Here is a 23014-nt window from a genome sequence, read left to right as displayed (position 1 = left end):
TAACATCCACTCTAATAACACTGTCTTTGTATTAAGTATTTATTAATATACATATATAATTATATCAAATTTAAATAAACAAACTGTGTTATTTGATTAGATATTTACGACGAAACTAGCTGTCATTCATGCGTATTATTTCGGAAAACAATGATTTTTGAAAACCATTTCTTACTGGTAAGCTGTGTGGGGTGGGTGGGGGGGTAAGGGTAGGGTTAATGAAAAACGTTTTTTTTACAGGAAATAATTGTCTGAGAAAAAAATGCTTTTTATGAAAAATATAGGTGATAAAAAAATCTATAGTTTTTGTATCTATACTTTTTTCTCACAAAATCTTAATTCGAGTAAAACCCTATTTAATTTTTTGAAAGCGAGGTGTATCGCTATGAAAATTGCAGTGGTTGTGCCATTTTTTTATCGCAAGTAAGTAGAAATTAAGTTTTTTTTTAAGGTAAGTTTAAAAAAATCAGTTTTCATTGTATAGGTTCAAAAACAGATTTTCTAGATTAAATCTGTTGGCATATGGCCAAGGTATATCTTTATTCAACTGTATTATAAAGATATTTATAGTTGAAGTTCAACCAAAACTTTACATATGGTATAAACTAAAAATAAACGTGTGTTGCTTGAAAGAGCATAAAAAAAGAAAAAAAAAACATAATTATTCCCATATAAACGTAACATAAAATAATCTAATTTTTTGCAGCCAAATTCTGCTTAAAAAAAATTAATATGTGCATTTCGTCGGATGCAATACGTATGTGCTGTTTTACCAACATTGAATAGTCGTAATTTATATTATTAATTTTACGTCTATTAAATATCTGCCGCGAATTTATTGGGGGAAAAACCGTGATTTTTTTTACGGTCTTTTTTGGTATTTGAGCGTGGCAACGTGATCTCTAAATAGGTTTTTCTGATTATTAGCCCCCCTTTGTTTGCTTATTAAGTGCATTATCCGGATTTGCTGCATGTTTTTCTCGATCCAGTCATCATTTGTAATTAACAAGTGTTTTGTTGATGGTTTGTTTTTTTTTTTTGCTAAAGTTAATTACAGCCCGTTTTAATTATTAATTCTGTGACGCAAAAATGAATGTTAAATTGAATATGCCATTTTTTTTGCATCCAACAAATACATTTAAAAATGACCTAAATTTAACTAAGCAAAGAGATGAAATAAAAATAAAAATGGGATACAGTATAGATAAACTAAGTGCGACGCGTAACACGGTGTTTCACTGTAAAATAAGTGGATGCTTAGGGCGTTCATTTAACTAATGGCTCCATCTCTCTCTACTCCCGGTAACAAAATGTCCAATTCAAAAATAATTTCGTTTTAAATTAACGCTCCGAGGTAATCGCAAATTTTCGATTAAAACAGGTATTGAAAGTTCGTTTCTTTATCGCGACGTCTTAATTTCCTTAATTTTATCAAATTACGTCAATTAAAACGCTCTGATGATTCATCGTCAGACGGTAGAGACGCTCCCTTTTGTTTTTTGAATCGCCAAATAATTTTCGGGTTTGTTTTCTTATTTTGCCAGTTAATTTTCCCTCGGGTTGTTCGGCGGTTAATTTTAAAATAGAAAACTCGTTCCGCGCGAAAAGGTCTTTTGTTTATCGAAATGCACATCACGTACAATTAAATTATGCGTTTAATAAATTACATGGAAATTAATGTGTTTTACAATTGGGCCAATAAAAGGTTTAATAAAATGTGCAACTTTTACATATTATTTTTTATCGGGCCTTAAGTGTTTTTGGAAGATGAAAATCAATATGGCGTAGCAATTTGTGCATATAATGCGAGTCATGTCCAATTAAATTATGCGTTGGTTTTCTCTTTTTTTTTTAATTATAGGAAAATTAATTTTCTAAAAGGTAGTCAATGCCTTAGGGACTTAAGGGTAGTAACATTAATAAAATAGGAATCGTGTATGTATTTTTTTTGTTTGAGAAATAATTTTAAATATTAATAGTAATATGCACTTAAAAGGCGTTTCTAGTATAAATATTTATATAGTGCAAAGTTCGTTAATATTTTTTACTGTTTTTCATAAATTTTTGTATTAAAATTGTACTAAAAAGGACCGTATGCGTATAAAAATTATAGGTGATAAAAAAATGTATAGTTTTTATATCTATACTTTTCTCACATAATCTTAATTCGAGGCCCAAAGAGCAAAGGCCTCGCATCACTAAGAAACTTTTAACGTGATTCAATTTAAATGCAAAAGTTGTAATAATTGGAAAAAAAATATAATTTTCATTTTTTTTAGTGATCATGGTTTTTGCATTTAAACTAAGACACATTTTTTAGTGATTTTTTTTAAATAGTTCAATATTCTATTAATATTTTGTACTGTTTATGTTCCGTCAAATCGGAAGACTTATTTCTTTATTTATTTTTATTCTTTTTTTTTATTGTCAATATTCATATAATTATATTAAACATGAGTTTTGCTTCGTCGTGGTACTGATCGTTGTTAATATCTAAAGTTGTATTCTACAATTTCTTTAGTTTTTTTTTGCTAAATCATTATTCGCGGCTTTTTATCGCGTCATATGTAAGACAACCTTAATTTTGACCGAGAAGAGTCGCACGCACCTCTAGTCCAGTACTGCATCGATCCTGATTGATGGGAACTGGCATTGGTATATAAACTATTGACCAAATAAGTCGCTCTCCAAATATAAAGACACGAGAGTGAATTCCAAAAATTATAAGTGCCAGCACACCGTCAAACCCAGTAAATATTTGGAGGTGAACCTGGAGGAGCAGTCCTGAACAGAAGCGACAGCAAAGTGAGCCACAAATTATTTTGGGGTTGTCTTTGCCGTCGTCTTAAATTTTTATGCATTAATTAATTAAAGATACAGTCCACTATTTTTATATTTCTCCTACAGTTTATCCCCATTTTTATATTAATATTGTACTAAAAAAGCCTTTATGCGTGGCCAGAGGCCTCGCATCACTAAGAATTTTTTGTGTTTCAATTTATATGCATAAATTGGGATAATTAGGAAAATTGCGTGGTGGTACAAGGCCTCTTTAGTACAAATACCTTAATAGTACAAATTTCTGTTAATATTTTATACTGTTCTCCACCTATTTTTGTATGAAAATTGTACTAAAAAATCCCTCATACTAGACCAGAGGCCTCGCATCACTAAGAAATTTTTAATGTGCTTCAATGTTAATGCAAAAATTATGATAATTGGAAAAGAAAATTAATTCCTAATTTTTTAGTTATCATAATTTTTGCATTAAAATTTTTTAGTATTAATATCTAATGTGTTCTATCTAATTATTAGAGAAATTGCGTGGTGGTGCGAGGCCTCTGGCCACGCACAAAGGCTTTTTAGTACAAATTTCTGTTAATATTTTCCACTATTTCAGACTCATTTTTGTATTAAAACTGTACTAAAACGCCCTTATGCGTAGTCAAAGGCCTCGCATCACGAAGTTATTAAGAAAAATTTATTTTTTTTACATATTGATGGTAAAATTAATAAACAAAACGCACATCGTGGTAGATTTTAAAATAATTAAAATCAACAATTCCAAATAATAAATTTGTAAACTTAACAACACTAATAACTTATTTAATATTAAAGCCATATTTAACCTAATCCAATTAACCATTCAAGAGACATACAATGCACGTATTTTAATTTCTTTTAATTATTTATTATATTTATACTAGGAAAGAAAAATTTTACGCAGCAAAATACCATACTTAAATGCATTAATTAATAATTTTTTTCATGCATAACTTAATTGCCTACGGTGCACATATTTTTAATTTTCATTATGTTTCCACTAGATAAGAAAGTACCATAATCAAATACGTTAATTGTTTGTTCAGATGCATTCAAATCTTGATGCTAATTAAATTTAGATGACTAGTTTTAACAATGTAAATATTCACCCTTCATAAACATTAATATTTTACTATAAAGTTTTGAATTTTATAAATATAGAAACATTCCTGGTCTACAGGTGTACCACATATTCAATATACAATTACTAACCAAGAGTACATTGTCTTTACATATGGACGCGCTAACGGTAATGGAGCTTTGGCACGACGCTTGTACCAGGAACGTTATCCAGATCGGAGGTTACCAAACTTCAGGGTGTTTCAAAACACCTTTCGCCGTCTTACTGAAGTTGGCATTGGGAATAATCCGGCACGTGAAGTCAACCCTGGCCATAATAATGTAGAGATTGAGGAGCAAATACTGGAAGCTTTTACCGCAGACCCTACTGCAAGTGTCAACTGAAAACCTAAGCCTTTTTAGATGGAAGGTGTGGAGGACCATGAAGAAACATGGACAGTATCCCTTTCATGGTACGGGGTACAAGGCTTACAAGAAGAAGACCCTGCAAGACGAATTCAGTTCTGCCGCTTTTTATTGAACATGGACATCGAGGACCCGTTATTCTTAAGATGTATCTTGTGGACAGACGAGTCCAATTTTTCCAACTTCCACAACCTTCACGAATGGGCTGCCAAAGATGCAAATCCGCACTGGAAAAACAAAAATCATTTCAGAACAGATTTTCGGTTAATGTGTGGACCGGAGTAATAGGCAGGACTATTATTGGGCCACATGTTCTACCAGAGAATTTAAATTTAGATTTTCTGCAAAATGATATCGTTCTTCTAGACGAAGCTGGATTATTGGAACGAGAAAGACCAATAATCTTTCAGCAAGTCTGTTGCAAGTGAAAGTCTGTTTGCAGATGACTGCAAAATATATGCTAATCCTCTAACCAGTGCAGACCTGCAAAATGTTGAGTTGTGGTCAAGGCAATGGGGTATGAAACTAAACACATCTAAATGCACAGTGATGAGGATCGGTCCAGATAATCCTGATAATGAATATTTTCTGGATGGATGTGTCTTGAAATCAGTGAACGAACAAAATGATCTAGGACTTCTAATAACATCAGACCTAAAATGGGAACGTCATATAACGAGAATTTGTAAAAAAGCAAACTCATTAGTCTATCTGATAAAACAAGCTTTTGGGGACCATTCGATTGAAATGATATCCACTCTATACAAAAGTTACATAAGACCAAAAATAGAATATGCCTTTGTTGTATGGAACCCATATTATATTAAAGATATAGGCCAATTGGGGAAATTACAGCGCAAAGTAACAAAAATCCCTTTTATGAATTAAGCGAGGTGCCATATCCAGAAAGATTAATCAGGTTTGGTTTGACCACTCTCAGAGAGCGAAGACATAGAGGCGATCTCATCGAAACCTACAACATTACCAGTGGTTATTACCAGTGCAATTTGGCGAACGTTTTCCACTATAGCCAAAACCATCATTTCCGAGGACATACAAGGAAGCTTGGAAAAGAAAGAACGGCAAAACTTCCCAGAAAAAACTTTGTAACAAATCTTGCAGTGCACTTGTGGAACTCGTTAAATCAGGAAACGGTGACGGTCCCAAATACGAATATCTTCAGGAATCGCGTTGATGTTGAGCTGGGACAAAATTCGGAGAGAATGAGCCACTACTGCATGTGAGCAGGTCCACCTACTCAAGCCTGAAACATACGGAATAAACAATAGATTCATCGGTCTCACCGCCTGATATTGTCAACATAATAATAATAATAATAACAATAATAACAATAATAATATTATTATTATTGTTATTATAATAATATAATTATTATTATAATTATTATACCGAACTGTTCTCAATTACCAAAGAACTGTCAACAATAGACCAGATCTTATCCTGGTGGATAAGCGACTAAGGAGAACCACGCTGATTGACGTTGCTATACCTAATAACAATAACCTCCAAGGAAAATACAACGAAAAGATCATCAAATATCGAGATCTTAAAGGGCAAATCAGACAGCAATGGGAGATGGAGCATGTTCAAACATTTCCGATAATAATCTCGTCAACTGGACTTATACCAAAAACCCTTGTAGAGAACCTCAAACAACTGGGACTAAGTGAGCACCACTACAAAAACATGCAAAAAGCGGTGCTACTGGGGACAACACGGGTCGTCACCATCGAACACCATCCAGGGTTCGACAACCTGGAAAGGGTCCCCTCAGAGCTTGATCCTTTTGATATCTGGGATAAGTGAATGTTCCCCGTAAAACGGGAGTGTGATTGCCGCAAGGCAATAATAATAATATTAATAATAATAAGATGGTTGTCCAGCGCATTGGTCCTTGGCTGTCAGGAATTTCTTAGACGACTGTTTTCCGGACGGTTGGATCGGTAGAGGCGGAACCTTTCCTTGGCCTCCTCGATCGCCTGACCTAACTCCGTTGGATTTTTCATATGGGCCCGGGCAAAGGAGCTTGTATACACCACTGAAATAAGAACAAGAGAAGAGTTGATTCGCAAAATAAATGAAGCATTTGACAGGATGAAAGAAGATATGACCATAAGAGTGACCACCACCGAAGTAACAAAAAGGGCTCGTGCCTGTATTAGAAATAATGGATTGAATTTTGAACATGAACAATAAATAGTTTAAACAAAATTGTGTTTTATTTAACATTAAAACCTAAAATAACCCCACAATCGGGGCTCTAATGCTTAGTAGGCTTATGAGAGGTCTCAGTCTAATAATTTTTGTTTACATGACCTGCCGCACAAAAGAGGCCATATAATAAATATACCAATAAAGGGCGTTTCAATGTCTCTATTTTTTCTATAAGTTTACACAGAAGCTTGAAATTGATCATATTTTTATTAATACACATTAGACAAAACAAAATAAACTTTGAAACTCCGATACTAATTGTAACTTGCGCTCTATTAACGTTTAAGTGTGAAATTTTGGTATTCCTTGAGAAAAATGCAAAAATTGCCATAAAAAATTTATAAACAAATTTCGACCTACACATATGTTTGAAATTAAGTCAGCTATCACCCCCTTAAAGGATTACATCTAGCTTCCGGATACCCTATATATTAAAATTCTAAATCTAAAGAATCTAAATTTAACGAAAATTATTTACAATAAAACTTCCTTTTAATTTTACTATTATGTATTATAATTTATAATTCTGCATTATTACTTACTCTAAATCATTCACTATGCACGTATTTTAATTGGACGCGTCAGCACCATACATTAAATTATTTTTACATGCATAACTTAATTGTGCATGATGCACTTATTAATATTTATTGATAACAATTTTTTTTTGTCCGTAGGTCGCCACGTTCGTAATATCGAATCAGGCATATCAGTCCTCAATGGAGACTTCGCGCGTGGTAAGTAAATTAAAAATTAAAAATAAAATAGTTATCAAAAAATTAAAAGTGGTTTTTAATCGGCTTGAGTTGAGTGATTTAATCTAGTTAGTAAAAGAAAAATGTGTCAGGCACGCAGCACCGCCCGACTATAGACTAGGAATAATTTCATTAAGAGAGCTTTAATTTCCGTTCAGGAAGGATTTCGTGTTAAAGGTGAATTACTGATGATTTCTAAAGGATTGTACTCCAGTGAGTCGGAAATTTTTCATTTTCCTTTTACCCCATTTATAAGTTTATTAGTGACAAGTTTATATAAGGGGTTAACGGCATTTTACGTGCCGAGTTAAAAAAAAATTTCCTGGATTAGTTTTACTTAGATTAAAAAAATAGATTAAGTTCTTAGATGCAGAACTACATTTTACCCGATTTATTAGTTTATGTAAGTATTAAAACCAATTGCGGCCAATCAAACCCTGAATAAATCAAGTGGATCTGCATGCGAAGTTGTGTTTACAGTGCATTCTTTCATTTTTAATAAAAATTCCTTTATTAGATTTCAGGTTCATAACTACACTTTTAGTAGTTGGAATTTTATGATTTCTAGTTTAAAATTCGTGGGATTTTTTTTTTGATTTTTAATCAAAAAATTTTTGAAATCTCAGGAAGTTTTTAGTAAAAAAACAGCGTTTCTGCTTCCCAAATGAGCTCTCAACAAAATCTGTCTCTTTTATATTTATTACATAAAACAATCCAATTTTGTTAAAAACTACAGAGTGCGAGAGATTAACCAGTTATCAATAGCGTAATGCAAATTGTTTGCCTGTTTTTTATTATATGTTCTTTTTTGAGACTAAGGGTTTTGACAATTTTATACATATAATTGTGTGTACATTTGCATATAAAAATTATTTTATTTATGTATTTCGACCAAATTGTACAATTTGATAATTTGTGCAGTATTTTTGTTTTGTTATGTACCTATTTACTTTGTGTGTATTTTGTCTTATTATTTGTTTATATTTGTATTTTTTTTCCTTTAGCTTTGTCGATAAAATGTAAATTTTCTGACAATAAAGCATTTTGTTTTGATTGAATTGAAAACATAATAATGAATAATTAATAATCAGTAAAACCCAATACTATGCATCTATTGTTCAGGTCTAACTACTTTAATGGTCCTTAGACAAGAATATACCATTCGATGTATCAATTTCCAATAACAACTTAAATGTATAATGTTATACATTTGAGTTGTAGTACAGAAAATTGGGTAACAAAAAAATTGTTTTATCTGAATATTCCGCCAAATAATGCTCCTATTCGTGATCCCCTTGTTTTTTTTTAAATATTCGTTGGTTATCTGGTTGCCTTGCCTTGACGAACCTTATAAGCAGAAACACAAACTTTTCTTATCAACGTTTTGATTTTTTCGGAAGTTCTTGTCGATTTTTATATATTGTATAATTATTTAAATCTTCCAGGCATTTAGGATAATTTTAAATTTTATTCCAGGCTTTTGAAGCTATTTTTTCCTGGATTATGGAACACTGTGGTGTTCTTGTAACTTTACAGGAATTTTCCATGTGGTCCAGGAATTTCGAGCTATTTTTGTATATTCTATAATTATTTGTATCTTCCAGGCATATAGGGTAAGTTGAAACCATTTTTCAGGCTTTTGAAAAGCTCTCTCCTAGAGTATTTATTTATAGAGGTTTCAACCTTTTGCTATACTTGTGAGTTTATTGCAGAGATTTTAGGTCAATTTTTCACTTTAAGCTATTGACCAGGATTTTGGATTAATTTCCCAGTTTATTTCGAAGTAACTTTAAGCTTAATCCAAGAAACTAAAGCCATTTCTTCTTGCGAAAAATTTATAGGTTTTTAAAGCCATTCTAAATCCCTTCCAGATTTTTTAATTAATTTTAACTTTATTTTTCCTCAATTATTAGAACACTTTCGTGTCCTTGCAACTTTACAATCATTCTTGATATATTCCAAGAATTTCAAGCTATTTTTATAATTATTTGTATCTTTTAAGCATTTGGGGTAAAATTAAACCTTTTTCAGGCTTTTGAAGCTCCCCCTAGAGTATTTTCAGACATTTTTTGTGGATTATTGGAACATTTTGTGAGTCATTCTCTATATGTTCCATAAGCTAGAAATTAATTTTCCATTTCAAGCTTTTGACAATTCTGTTCCAGGTTTTTGGATTAATTTCCTAGTTTATTCCCGGTCTTTAAAGTCATTTTAAGCTTAATTCAAGGAACTAAAGCCATTTCTTCTTGCAAAATATTTCTAAACTTTTGAGGTCATTTTAAATTCCTTTCAAGCTTCTGGAGTAATTTTAAATTTAATTTTAGGCTTATCAAGCTCCCTCGAAGTTGAAGTTATTTTTCCTGGATTATTGGAACACTTTCGTGTTTTACAGTAATTTTTTATGTAGCCCAGGAATTTCAAGCTATTTTTATATATTTTATAATTATTTGTATCTTCCAGGCATTTGGGGTTAATTTAGACCTTTTGAGGCTCCCCCTACATTCATTTAACCCATTTTTTGTGGATTATTGGAATATTTTGTGAGTCATTCTCTATAGATTCTAGAGATATACGTTATGTTCCAGACCTACTTCATATAAGCTTGTATTTAAACGAGTCTTGTGGGTCGATTATATAATCGCGAGGTGGTCCTTATTTGTCATATTTTTTTAAAATTATTATTGTGTTGTAACTATAACTCTGTATATTGAGGGCAAATAAAAAAGTTTTGAAAGTAAATTTTCCATTTCAAGCTATTAACAATCCTGTTCCAGGTGGATTAATTTCTTAATTTATTCCAGGTCTCTAATGTCATATAAGACTTAAACCATTTCTTCCTGGGAAATGTTCCAGCATTTAAAGCTATTTGAAAGATGATTTTTACTAACTGGAAAACCTGATTTTATGCTATCAGTTGGTTAAAACAAAGAGGTCTTTAAATATAAATTTTTAGGTTTTGAAATAACTTTAAATAAAACTCAATGCGGACTTCAACCGGATTTAAGGCTGAATAAAACTGCTTCAACTGCCTGAAAAAACCCGAGAAATTTATTTGATTTTTAGGTATGAAAATTACTTTAACTATGGGTTCTTTCAAACGCTTTTTTTTTGGTGAATCAAGCATTTTTAGAATAATAAATATAATAAAAAGTCATGGTCCTTTGATCGGTTGATCAAATATAAATTGAGCAAAATCAGATAGTTGCCCTAACCGTAAATGGGGTGTTCCTTTTTCCAAGTGATCGATTTAAAGGGTTTTAAATGCTATAAAATTTATCGAACTGGTAACGATGGCGAAAAGTTGCAAATCCTTTGTCGATCGACAGAATTCCTAAATCTCACTCCCCCCTATAAAATAAAAATTGTTCACGAGCTGGTTTAAGAATGACTCCGACATACCGCGTTCAGATTACAAACGTAGATTAGAGTTTCGAACGTGATAATGGCGTGGTGAATTATAGCAAACCCTAATTACTTAAAACAAATTTTACCCTCACCCCCTAGATTTGTTTTTGCACTAAAGAGAGAGAGAGAGGGGGATGATTTGATTTTAAACTCGTCGATTCTGGCCAAATTAGTCCGTTAACGGGATGAAATGAAAGTATCATTTCCTTAAAGTATCAAGTCCAAAGTGGAAAAGGCTTATTGATCGGGCGGCTTGAAACCAAAGCGGCTTAGAGGCAACATGAAAAATACTTTTCGGCTTTAAAAAAAGTATTTCCCTGTTTCCCTTGAAATGGCTCCCTCTCAAAAAGATAAAATCTCCACGATTACCATCTTCGGAGGAGCTAACCGTAATTTAGACGTTGTTGTTCGAATTTCCAATGAATAAGGCTTTCCAGAACGTTCGATTTGTTAGATACCCCCACTTTATAGATAAGAGGAATTTTTTGAAAATTACAGAAAATAAAACTTAGATAGACTCGTTTATGTGATTTACAAATGTTTTTAGCTACTTAGACGCTTTTGCAATATAATACGTCCAGGATAAATTAGCTCAAAATATGCTGCAACCTTTTTTATAATCATAGTCAAAATTTAAATAAAATTCCTGCAGTAGAAACTTTTTTATTAAAGTGTTAGTCCAGGCAAACCTAATTGTTACTTCTCAGGCCCATAGCTATACTTTTACTTGATAGATTTTCAGGATTTTTGGTATCAATATTTCAAATATATTTTTTGTAGAAATTTAGTTCATCCACTAGAAAAAAAATTGATCACGCTTTACGCGTTTAAGAAAAAATTTTTTTGAGTATATAAATTCTTTTGTGATCACATTTCATAAATTCATTAATTTTTAAGGAAAATTCATTAGTCTCAGGTCTATAACTCCAGTTCCCAATCTTTGATTTTCTTGATTTTTACCTTAAAATACTTTTGATACTTTTTTGATTTTCAGTACTAAATTTCATTAAGATCCCTTCATTAGAAATTTTTTTATTAAAGTTTTTGTATGTAAAAATTTGGAAATTTTAGCTTTTTGTTCCTTACTAAAAATATAATAATTCAATTTCTTTAGTTTTATTTGTAAATACTTTTAAGGTTTCCTTTTAGTATTTAATAAATAAATCATTTATACTCTTTCATTGCAAAAATTTGAATTTAATTTTTTACATGACCAAATTTTAAACCCACTATTTCTAGATTTATATTTCAATTTAAAATTTTCATTATAAAATTCCTTTTCATGCTTTAATGAATTTTTACTGAAAAATTCATTAAGATCTTACAAGAATTTTTTTTAAATACATGTTTCTTTGGATTAGAAAGTTTATAACTGCAATTCTCATGCTCTGATTTTCTTGATTTTTAGTTTAAAATGCTTCTGGGACTTTTTTTGACTTTCAGTTAAAATTTAATTAAAATCCCTTCATTAGAATTATTTTTATTAAAGCTTTTGTATGTAAAAATTCAGAAACTTTGATGTTTAGCATACAACTGAATGCAATAATTTATATATTTTAGATTTATTTATTAGTGGCCTCCCTTTAATAATAAATTATTAAAAACAAATACTCCCTCATTGAAAAAGTTTGTATTTATTTTTTTACTTGGGTAAATTTACTATTTTGGGTTGCTAAAATGTTTATCATTAAATTCTTTTCTATATGTTCATTAATTTTTAATGAAAGATTAATTAAATTACATCCAAACTTTTTTGTAAAATTTAATTAGGAAGAAATCATAGCAGACTTTTTTTTCTATTTAACCAAAAAAAACAACAATTTTTTTGAGATTGGAAATCTATAAATCCAGTTATCATGCTCCGATTTTCCTGACTTTTGGTTTAAAATACTTCTGGAATTCTTTTTGACTTTCATTTAAAATTTCGTTAAAATCCATTTATTAGAAAGTTTTTAATTAATGTTTTTGTAGGTTAAAATTCAGAAACTTTTATTTCTGGTCCATAAGTAAATAAATATTTTTTTGTATGAGCAAATTTTCTTAAACCATATTTCATTATAATTTTTTTTTCCATGGTTTAATTAATTTTAAATGAAAAATTCATTAAATTCTTAAATTAAATCTACTTTTTTCATTTACTTACTGTAATGAAATTTTCATTAAAATCTTATAAAAAAATATTCTTTAAAATAAATAAATTTGTTTTTATTGGAAAATTCATAGCTTCAGTTCTCGTGATCCGATTTTTATAGCTTTTAGTTTAAAATATTTTCAAAAATTATTCTAACTTTCGGTTAAAATTTCATTAAAATCCCTGCATTAGAAACTCTGTTATTCAAGTTTTTGTATGTAAAAGTTCAGAAATTTTTGCTTTTTGTTCGTTACTAAAAGTATAATAATTCAATTTCTTTATTTTTATTTGTAAATACTTTTAGGACTTGCTTTTAGTATTTAATAAATAAATCATTAATACTCTTTCATTGCAAAAATTTAAATTTCATTTTTTATATGACCAAATTTTATTTAATTCGATTTTCAATTTAAAATTTTCATTATAAAATTCCTTTTCATGCTTTAATGAATTTTTACTGAAAAATTCATTGAGTTCAATTAAATAATTTTTTTTTTCATTTACCTCTAAACTGTTCTTGTAAAATTTTAATACAGTTTTCATTAAGATGTTACAAGAATTTTTTTTGAAATACATGTTTTTTTGGATTAGAAAGTTTATAACTGCAGTTATCATGCTCCGATTTTCTTGATTTTTTGTTTAGAATAATTCTGGAACTCTTTTTGACTTTTGGTTAAAATTTCGTTAAAATCCATTTATTAGAAAGTTTTTTATTAATGTTTTTGTAGGTTAAAATTCAGAAACATTTATTTCTGGTCTATAAGTGAATATGTAATAAATTAATTTCTTAAGTAGGGCTTTATTTAATAAAAGTATTCATTAATATTCCTAATAAAAAAAGTGCGTATTCATTTTTTTGTATGAGCAAATTTTTTTAGACCATATTTCATGCTAACGTTTTCATTATTAATTTTTTTTCCATGGTTTAATTAATTTTAAATGAAAAATTTATTAAATTCTTAAATTAAAACAAATTTATTTATTTTAAAGAATATTTTCTTTTTTTAATTAAAATTTCATTAAAATCTTACAAAAAATATTTATTTAAGTAAATTAATTTGTTTTTATTAAAAAATTTATAACTTCAGTTCTCGTGATCCGATTTTTATAATTTTTAGTTTAAAATACTTTCAAAAATTATTCTAACTTTCGGTTAAAATTTCATTAAAATCGCTGCATTAGAAACTCTGTTATTCAAGTTTTTGTATGTAAAAATTCGGAAATTCATTAATTTCTTTGTTATTTAATAAAAATTCATTGTTTTTTTTTTGTCACATTTTATGCTAAACTTTTCATTACAAAGAAAAGGGTTATAAACTTTCTTGTAAAATTTCAATTAAATTTCATTAAAATCAACTTATCAGTAGATTTTATTTTGTATGTAAACCAAGGCAATAATTCTAATATTTTTTTGCGTTCACAGGTCTATAACTCAAATTCTTATTATCCGATTTTCTTCATTTTTAATTTAAAATACTTTATTATTAATTTTTTGGCTTCAAATTAAAATTCATTAAAATTCTTACAGTAAGAACTCTTTTAATAAAGCTTCTATATTTTATAAGTCCAGTTAAAAATAATGAGTTTCCAGTCTCAGGTCTATAACTATATTTAACTTAATTTTTATTAAAATAATTAAAATTTAAGTTAAAATCCCTTGATTAGAAATTTTTTTTATTTGAAGTTTTCTATGTGGAGGTAATAGAATTTTCATTAAAACTCCTTCATTGAAAAAAAAATTTTTGTAGGTGTTAACCACTATTAAGGTTTCCATTTTATTATAAAATTCTATTCTACTTTTTCATTAATTTTCTTAAACCAGAAAAGTTCCTTTGAGTTTTTGGGTCTATCTTATGCTCCGATTTTCATAATTTTTGGTTCAAAATGCTTCTAGAGGTTTTTTTGATTTTTTGTTTAAATTTTATTAAAATAAGTAAAATGTGGTGTAAACCCATTCACAACTAACCATAATTTTGGTTCTAACAATCGAATTTCTCTAATATTTTTAACTAATAAAAAAATCTCTATAGACACCCAAAAGAAAATCTCGTAAATATGTTTAATAAGAGTTGGACAGGCTTCTGCCATTTATTTTCACAACCCGAGGGCCTTCTTTCATTTATTTTCACAAAAGCCTATTAGGAGCGACTTGCGGACTGGCCAAAATCGTTTAAAACTTAATTAATTAATGTAAGAGTAGACCAAAGTTTATTCATTACTTGTACATAACAGCCCGGGATTACTTAAGGTGAACCGAAAAAGATTCCGGGTTAATTTGCCCTGGAAAAAACACCCCTGAGTATAGTTCAAATTTGTCCAAGACAAGAAATCGATTATTTAATATTGATTCATTGATTAATTAATTAAAATGTTTTACTTCGTCTAATCAAAATATGATTTTTCGAAATTGAATCACAATTACCGCCCAATAATATTAATAATAATGTTTCCTTTATGTTTAAAAGGTCTCGTTCCCCATCGAAAAATAACTTTTGATTTTCAAATTAAATAAACGAAACTGCACAGCTTCGCAGCTGAATCCTTTTAAAAGGTTTAATTGAGCTTGGGCCTTTTCACTTTGCTCATTTCATATTTATTAATAACCAGTTTTGAAATTCAAACGCATTTTATATAAATTTAAATTCAATAATTATTTATCTCTCTATAGAGCTCCGTCCCTCCCCGGCCCTCCCTCTTCTCCATTGATCTGTATATGTATTCGAAAAATACTTTTAGTTGACCTTAATTCAGTTCTAAGTCCACTCGTTATAAATATAATCGTATTATATAGGGGGGCTTAAAAACATTCTCGAGATAAATCTGAGTCCGGCAAAGAGACGGTAAACAACGGCATCTCAAAAACCGTAAAGTCCCTTAACGAAACTACAAACTAGCTTCAGCTCCTCATCGCGGTTCGTTTGTGTGTGTTTTCTGAATTTCAAATTGCCCTAATAGTCAATAAAGTTATGCCTTGTTACACGGAAAAGGGGTTACCCCTATTATGTTCTTTCGTGTAACCTTTTTTTACTTCATTAAAACTAACGGATATTCTTCGCCCCAAGTGGACTTGTTTATTGATTTCAGTCAATAGACTAGAATCAATTATTCAATATATGACACTCTTTTGATGATTATTTAATCATTTCCCGAATCTTGATTTTATTGTTCAATTTTTATATATTTGAACTTAAAAAATATTTTTAATATTAATTGAATGGGAATTGGGCTGCAACTTAATTAAATAATTATATAAAATATATATAAATAATTAAAATTATTTACCATCATCTATTATTCCTTGTAAAAAATTTATTATTAAAAAAGATTACTTGAAATATTGTTTTTATAATAAAATGAAGTTTTTTTAACAATTTGATAAAAGTTTGAGCAATTTTGAACATAAGTATTTGGAACATAAAAATATGATACTCAAAGTCAAAGGGAAGGAGAATTATTTTATGTATTTGAAATATATACCGGGTGATACGTCGCCGAGCGGAACATATGAAATCCCATGTAAATTTTAAGGGGGTCAATTATTGGCTTCTCTGTACATTTTACCGAACTGGGTATATACACAATAAGATAAAAACGATTAGAAAATCCTGGACTGGAAGATTTTCTCTGATTTTTTTCAGACAGTTAAAGCCTGTTAGTCACTATTTTTTCCTAATAATCAACCATATTAAACCGAACAATTTAATATGCCTGGAAGAAATTGGAAAATATTGCCTAAAATACAGAAAATATTTAAAAAATGGCTCAAACTCAGTACATTTTATTGACAACAAGCAGATCTTATTTTACTTACAAATGATTTACTTATTAATCGGTGCGCCGATAATCCAATTACGCAATTAAATTATTAAATCGCAAAGCAAGACCTTTATAATTCATATTGCTTGAACCTTGTTAGGCTTAAAAGCAATTATGTGTATCGATACAGCACGGTAATTAAGTAAATTCGCTTTGTGAATATTTAAAAAAAAATTATTCATTACCTGAATAACTAGGGTGGATTTTTAAGTTTAAACATTATCATCCCTCATCTAAATATCCATCACGTAATCGGTATTGCTCCTGCATGTAGCAGGAAGTATAAATTTTTAAAGACTTATTATACATAAGCACGTTAGCATAATAAAGGATTCCGTTGGTGATCTTTTACTTAAGGGTTTAACTCGGGAGAGAATGAGAGCAGCGAAGCCCTCTAATTATAAATATTTAACTTGCAGCCAAAGATTAAAGATTACAAGACTTGCTTGCAACGGTATGTTTTACTTTGATTAAAGCTTAAATAGCTCACTCGCCGAACTGTAACTTTACTATTGACCGCCTGACAAATTCCCTCAAATACCTCTCTAATCTCGGTTTGAGGTTTACATGTATAAAATGCCTTTTTAATTGGATTTATTGGTATTACGCCCTTTTGGTTTATTCGTGTAATATTTGATATTTTTCTTTTAAATGGTCATTTAATATTATGAACGATTTCCTTAGTTACATGTTTAAAATGCGTTTTTAAATAGATTTATTAGCTGTAGGCCTTTTTGGTTTATTTATGTATTATTTTAATTAATTATTTAATTTTAGGGACAGGCATAGTATGCATTTAATTTTTTTGCAGGTTTCATATCAAACTTTTTTTCAAGGAGTTGCATGAATAAATTTTTTTTAGTTCGGTGATCTATTTATATTCTTATATATTTTATATTCTCGATTCTTTATTATTTAATTAATTCTTGGCTCTTAAGGAGTGGAATAATTTACTAACTTTGCTGAATGACTTTTTAAATTTTTAATTGCTCACAACTGATTATATGAATATATAATATATAATTAACAAAAGGTTGAATATTAAGTTATAGAAAACCTTTATTTTAATCATTAATAATTTTTATAAGGCATTTATAATAAATGTATCTATTTAGGCTTAAATTGTGGCACATTATACCGGGTGTCCAGGAAATATTTTTTATTAAAAAAATTACACCACTGCATTTTTCTAAAATAAATTTTTTAAATTAAATTTGTATTCTTGAGTTTTTTTTATTTGTATATTCTATTTGTTATAATTATTGTGTTTCATACACGTTAATGCATTTCTTTTTTAATATATTTATAAGATATAGACGTGTATGGAAAGTATATCATATGCTATATAATGACATATCGGGATCATTTTATCACATATTGGAGGTGTAGTGAATGAGTTCAAAAATTAGATATGTAAATATTGTGTTAATTTTTTTAAATGCCGAAATTTTCTTCCTTTTTAAAATAGAATTATATACATCTATTCTATAGTTACGTATAGTATACTTTAACCATATAGTTGATAAGTGTAATTTAAAAACTGTATTTTTAAACCTAGATAATGAAAAGTTGTCTAGAACCAAAAAAACTGAATTTTTTTCAAAACTTATTGACTTTTCTTAAAAAACTAAATTTCCAATTATTTGTCATAAAAAATGACACAAAACTGCAATTTTTATAGTGATAGGCGTTATTTTCGAGAAATGAAATAAGGTTTTATCACGTTTTACTCAAAAACCTTAAGGTTATGTGAGAAAAGTATAGATATAAAAACTATAGATTTTTTTATCACCTAATTTTCTGCAAAAAAAACTGTTTTTTACTAAACTTACCCTTACCCCCCCCACACAACTTACCAGTAAAAAAATTGTTTGCAAAAATCTTTGTTTTCCAAAATAATACGCATGAATAACAGCTGGTTTCATCGTTAATATCTAATCAAATACTACAATTTGTTTATTTAAATTTATTATAATTATATATGTGTATTTTAATAAATATTTAATACAAAAACACTGCTACTAGATTAGATAGTATGTACCAAAAATAGTGATTTTTCAAAATAAATTTTTACTGGGAAAATGTTTGGGGTGGGTGGGGGGTTAAAAGTTTTATAGAAAATATTTATGCAATATTTAATTTATTAACACTATTTATTTAAATTTGATATAATTTTACATAAAAATATTTAGTATAAAAACAGCGATATAAGATTAGATAACATGGACGCAAAATAGTGATTTTTCAAAAGAATTTAATCAAATATTTGAGTTGTAATAATCGAGTTGAAAAACTGGATATGTCAATTCCGTGTCAATCTTTTAAATGCCGATCTTTTGTAAATAGAATAGTATATGATATACATATATTATCCAGTTAAATAAATATACCTTGACCAAAAATGTACTAAAAAATCGTTGAATAAATATATATTTAACTATAATAATATAACTTGTGTGAATAATTTTTACTCATTAATTATTCCTGGACGACAGTAGACTTATTTAAATATTTTTTTTATCTTCCAGGTTGACGAGTCTTGCTGTCAACAATTTTTTTATCATTGAATATTCGGCAAATTTATTCGTTATTTATTGAAATAATTCATGCAATTTTTTTTTTAATAAAACGTAAAAAATACACTAATAATGGATTTAGGTAACGTTGGCACGCGTGTATTTACCGAGTCACGCCGCGACGTACCCGAAATACCCAACAAAATAATATATGACGGTTGTTAAATTTTATGCCGCACAAAAACTTAATTTGGTGCTTATAAACACCGAACCGCCTATATACTACATTAACGTTTATTGCCGTAAAACGTGAATGTTTTAATAAGCGGCTTAAAACCTCCCTATTTTTATTCCGCTCACCCCTTGTTTAGCGAATTTATCCACGAAAATTTACATTTAATGTATGTTTATACCTTGGGTCGCCGCAAACAAAAAAAAATATATATGCTTTCTCCCCTTTGTGTTACTTTATATTATTTCATATGGTTTCTTAAATATTTTTTTTTTATTCTCTCTCTCTCTCCCTCTCTTTTTTATGCGCATGAAACTTTCTCGAACCTCTCTTTTGAAGAAGGGATTCAATAAAAAAATCCTTGTAGGTTCTATATATATTTTATTTTTAATATGCAAAATAGTCTTTCTAATTATTATGTTTAATTAGGTTTTATTGATAAAATTGAAGTCTTTCTATATTTTTAATCGCTTTTAAAGGTGTGTACCATTCCTGTGTCATGGCTCCTATACAATCTTATGGTGGAGTGAAATCCATGGCTTGGTGAACCAGATTTCTCACTTGTAATTGAAATTTTCATAGGGGGAAAAAATATTTTTTTCTCGCATAATCTCAAGCTGGACTCTCCTGAGGAAATTTTAAATGTTTCATTTTCAATATGTTCCGTAGATCCTTAATTAGATATTATTAATTAAAACGTGCTGCTCTTCTGAAGCCTCTTTATTTTTAATCGCTAGTGTGTACCGTTCCTGTGTCATGGCACCTATACAATTTTACGGGGGAGTAAAATGCGTGGCCTGGTGAACCCGACTTTAAAGCCCTAATACTAATTAAAATGCGTATTTTTAAAGTAGAGTTGAGCAAAACTGTTATTTTAAAAAAAAACAGTTATCGTTATATTTCTAAAACAGCTTAAAATAACAGGTTTATATTTTTTTTGACAACCTCATTATTTTTTTACTATCAAACCAGTTTTCTCCATATTTTTTATATGATTAAAACTGAACTGAGTACTCCCCACATTAAATTTCTTTTTTATCTGGTTTTTTAGCTATATCGTTACTAACTCAAAAGATATTCTAAGTCTTTAATATGTTTTATAGATTTTACGGTTTTGGAGTAATTTTTTTTAATATTCCAGGCATTTTTATTTATATTTCATATTTTTTTTATTTTATTCCATGCTTTTCGGGGCACTATTTGAATATTAAACATTGGTTTAAATGCTTGGAATATTAAAAAAATACTTTCAAAAGGGTGAAGTAAAATAAAAAATCAGGTAAAATAATTTTATTAAACACAATTTTTCCAGCAAAATATTAAGAAGTTATGTTACAAGCAAAAGAAAAAAAGAATAAAAATTGCTAAAAAAATTATGACTGAAAACCAGACAACTAATAAGCGATCGCCCTAATTGATTATCTAATGCAACAGTAAAAAATATATTATAATTTTTTTTTATACTTTACATTTTAAGTAATATTAAAGAAAACGTCCGTTAAATTAAGACTTGTTTTATCGATCACTTATTTTGTATTTCTTTCAGTTTATAGAAGTGAAGTATAGCGGGTTAAGGACAGAAATCAAACCTCAAGATTTGAAATTAGCCGACGTTTCGACGTTTATTTACGTCTTTTTCAAGGCTGAAAAAAGTACAATTGGTATAAAATAGTGAAAGCAATAGTTATTAATACAATAGTTAAGAAACCACCCAAACACAAACACAAATAAACGGAGACCAAAGCATAAAAGTTAAAATTAAGACGACTTACCAAATTTACGATTTTTATTTTAAATGAATACTTTTAGTGTGGTACCTACATCATTTTAAAATTCTAACATTTTTTTAATAGATCATCAAAAAAAAATACAAGCAATTTAGAAGTTAAAATGTGTGGTAACAAACAGTACATTTAGTTCAAGCAAATTATTTATTTTTTTAAGTAAAGAATGTGTACCGTTATTTGCGAGAAAAAAGAGTGTCTTCAAATCTTATAACTTTGTATGTGTATTTATTTCACTTATATTTTTTGCGAAACCTACCTAATAGGTACAAAAGAACACTGCAATACCTTACATTTTTAAGGCGTTTAAAAAGCAGGCGATTTATTATTGTTAAAACTGTCAGTTTGACGCGTGCAATTTTTCAATTTTAGTTAAAACAGTGAGTTAATAAAATGGTGTATACGCTAGCCGAAAGAATAAAAATAATTATCCTTTATGGAGCTCAAGATCGGTGTGCTCGCAGAATCGCGAGAGCATTTAATGAAAGGTATCAAGATAAAAACGTGAGCCATAAATACGTATTAGAATTGATATGAGAATTTGAAGAGACGGGATCGATTTGCAATAAGAAAAAATATGAAAATAGAGTTGTCGATGAAGCATGCCAAGTTGAAGTACTAGGAGAATTTGCTATGGATCCAACTTTGTCTATACCAAAGGCCGCAAAACTAACAAATATTTTCACTGGTTCCGTACATAAAGTTTAAAAAAAAATAAGTTCTTTCCTTATAAAATTCATATTGCTCATGAACTATGAAGATGACGGAGAAGATGATTTTGATAGGAGAATTCAATTTTGTGATGTGCCAGCGACGACGATCCCCATTTATTGAAGAACATTTGCTTCAGTGACGAATCGACCTTTTTTTTAAATGGCCTGGTGAACCGACATAACTGTAGATACTGGGATAATGAAAATCCACATGTTTTTCGGGAAGGCCATACCCAATATCCCCAAAAAATTAATGTTTGGGCAGGAATTTATGGGAATGAAATAATCGGGCCATTTTTTTTGGAAGAACATTTGACTGGCGAAATTTATTTAAACCTTTAAGGAAATGCAATATACCCTTCCATCATCCAATCTATGGAAAATCAAGTGGATCAACATGGTACTATATTATTGAATGAAAATAATATAAATTTTCCGCAGGATGGAGCTCCCGCGCACTACACTTTGGTAGTTCGAGAGTGGCTTGATGAAAATTTTCGAGAAAAATGGATTGGCAGACGTGGTGCAATCGAATGGCCTGCGCGGTCTCTGGACCTAACCCCACTAGACTTTTTTCTTTGGGGCTACTTAAAAAGCCAAGTTTATAAAACCCCACCTGAGAGTATTGAGAATTTAAAAAATAAAATATTTTAAGAATGCAGAGAAATTAGCGGGCAGACCCTTGCCAATGTTCGTAAGGAGTTTGAAAATAGGCTTTTTTATTGTCTTGCTAATAACGGCGCCCATTTTGAACATTTTATAAAATAAATTCGTTAAACTAATTAAATTTGTTTTTCTACCCTACCGCTTTACACTCTAATTGCTTCTTGGTCAATCAATTTTATTTTTTTTTACAACCATTGATAGCATAATCAATGCCCTTTAAAATAATGTATCACACCATGGGGTAGCCATTTGACATACCAAAGTTTGGCGTAAATAAAATATTCAATATTTCTAGACATTTTCGCTAACTATTTGCTTACACATTTACCGATTTCATTTTTTTTTGGTACCGTTGAATAGAGAATTTTACTCTGCTTACTAAAGGGTGATTCAAATTGAGTTTCCACATTACAATTTTTTTTTTTGAAACGCTACTGAATTTGTCAACGGCAA

At 29.2% G+C, this 23014-nt stretch overlaps 1 protein-coding gene across 1 annotated transcript in view; it reads left to right on the top strand.

Annotated features, from left to right (window-relative positions):
- Window positions 1-23014, top strand: part of LOC126748283 (lachesin-like) — a 114633-nt gene that overhangs the window by 38889 nt on the left and 52730 nt on the right. The window contains exon 2 of the mRNA XM_050457402.1: window positions 7221-7280. Coding sequence (XP_050313359.1) covers window positions 7221-7280 — 60 coding nt within the window. The remainder of the gene's footprint in view (window positions 1-7220; window positions 7281-23014) is intronic.

This window comes from Anthonomus grandis, chromosome 22, assembly GCF_022605725.1.
Source record: "Anthonomus grandis grandis chromosome 22, icAntGran1.3, whole genome shotgun sequence".
NCBI lineage: Eukaryota > Metazoa > Arthropoda > Insecta > Coleoptera > Curculionidae > Anthonomus > Anthonomus grandis.
This window is presented reverse-complemented; position numbering and strand designations above follow the sequence as displayed.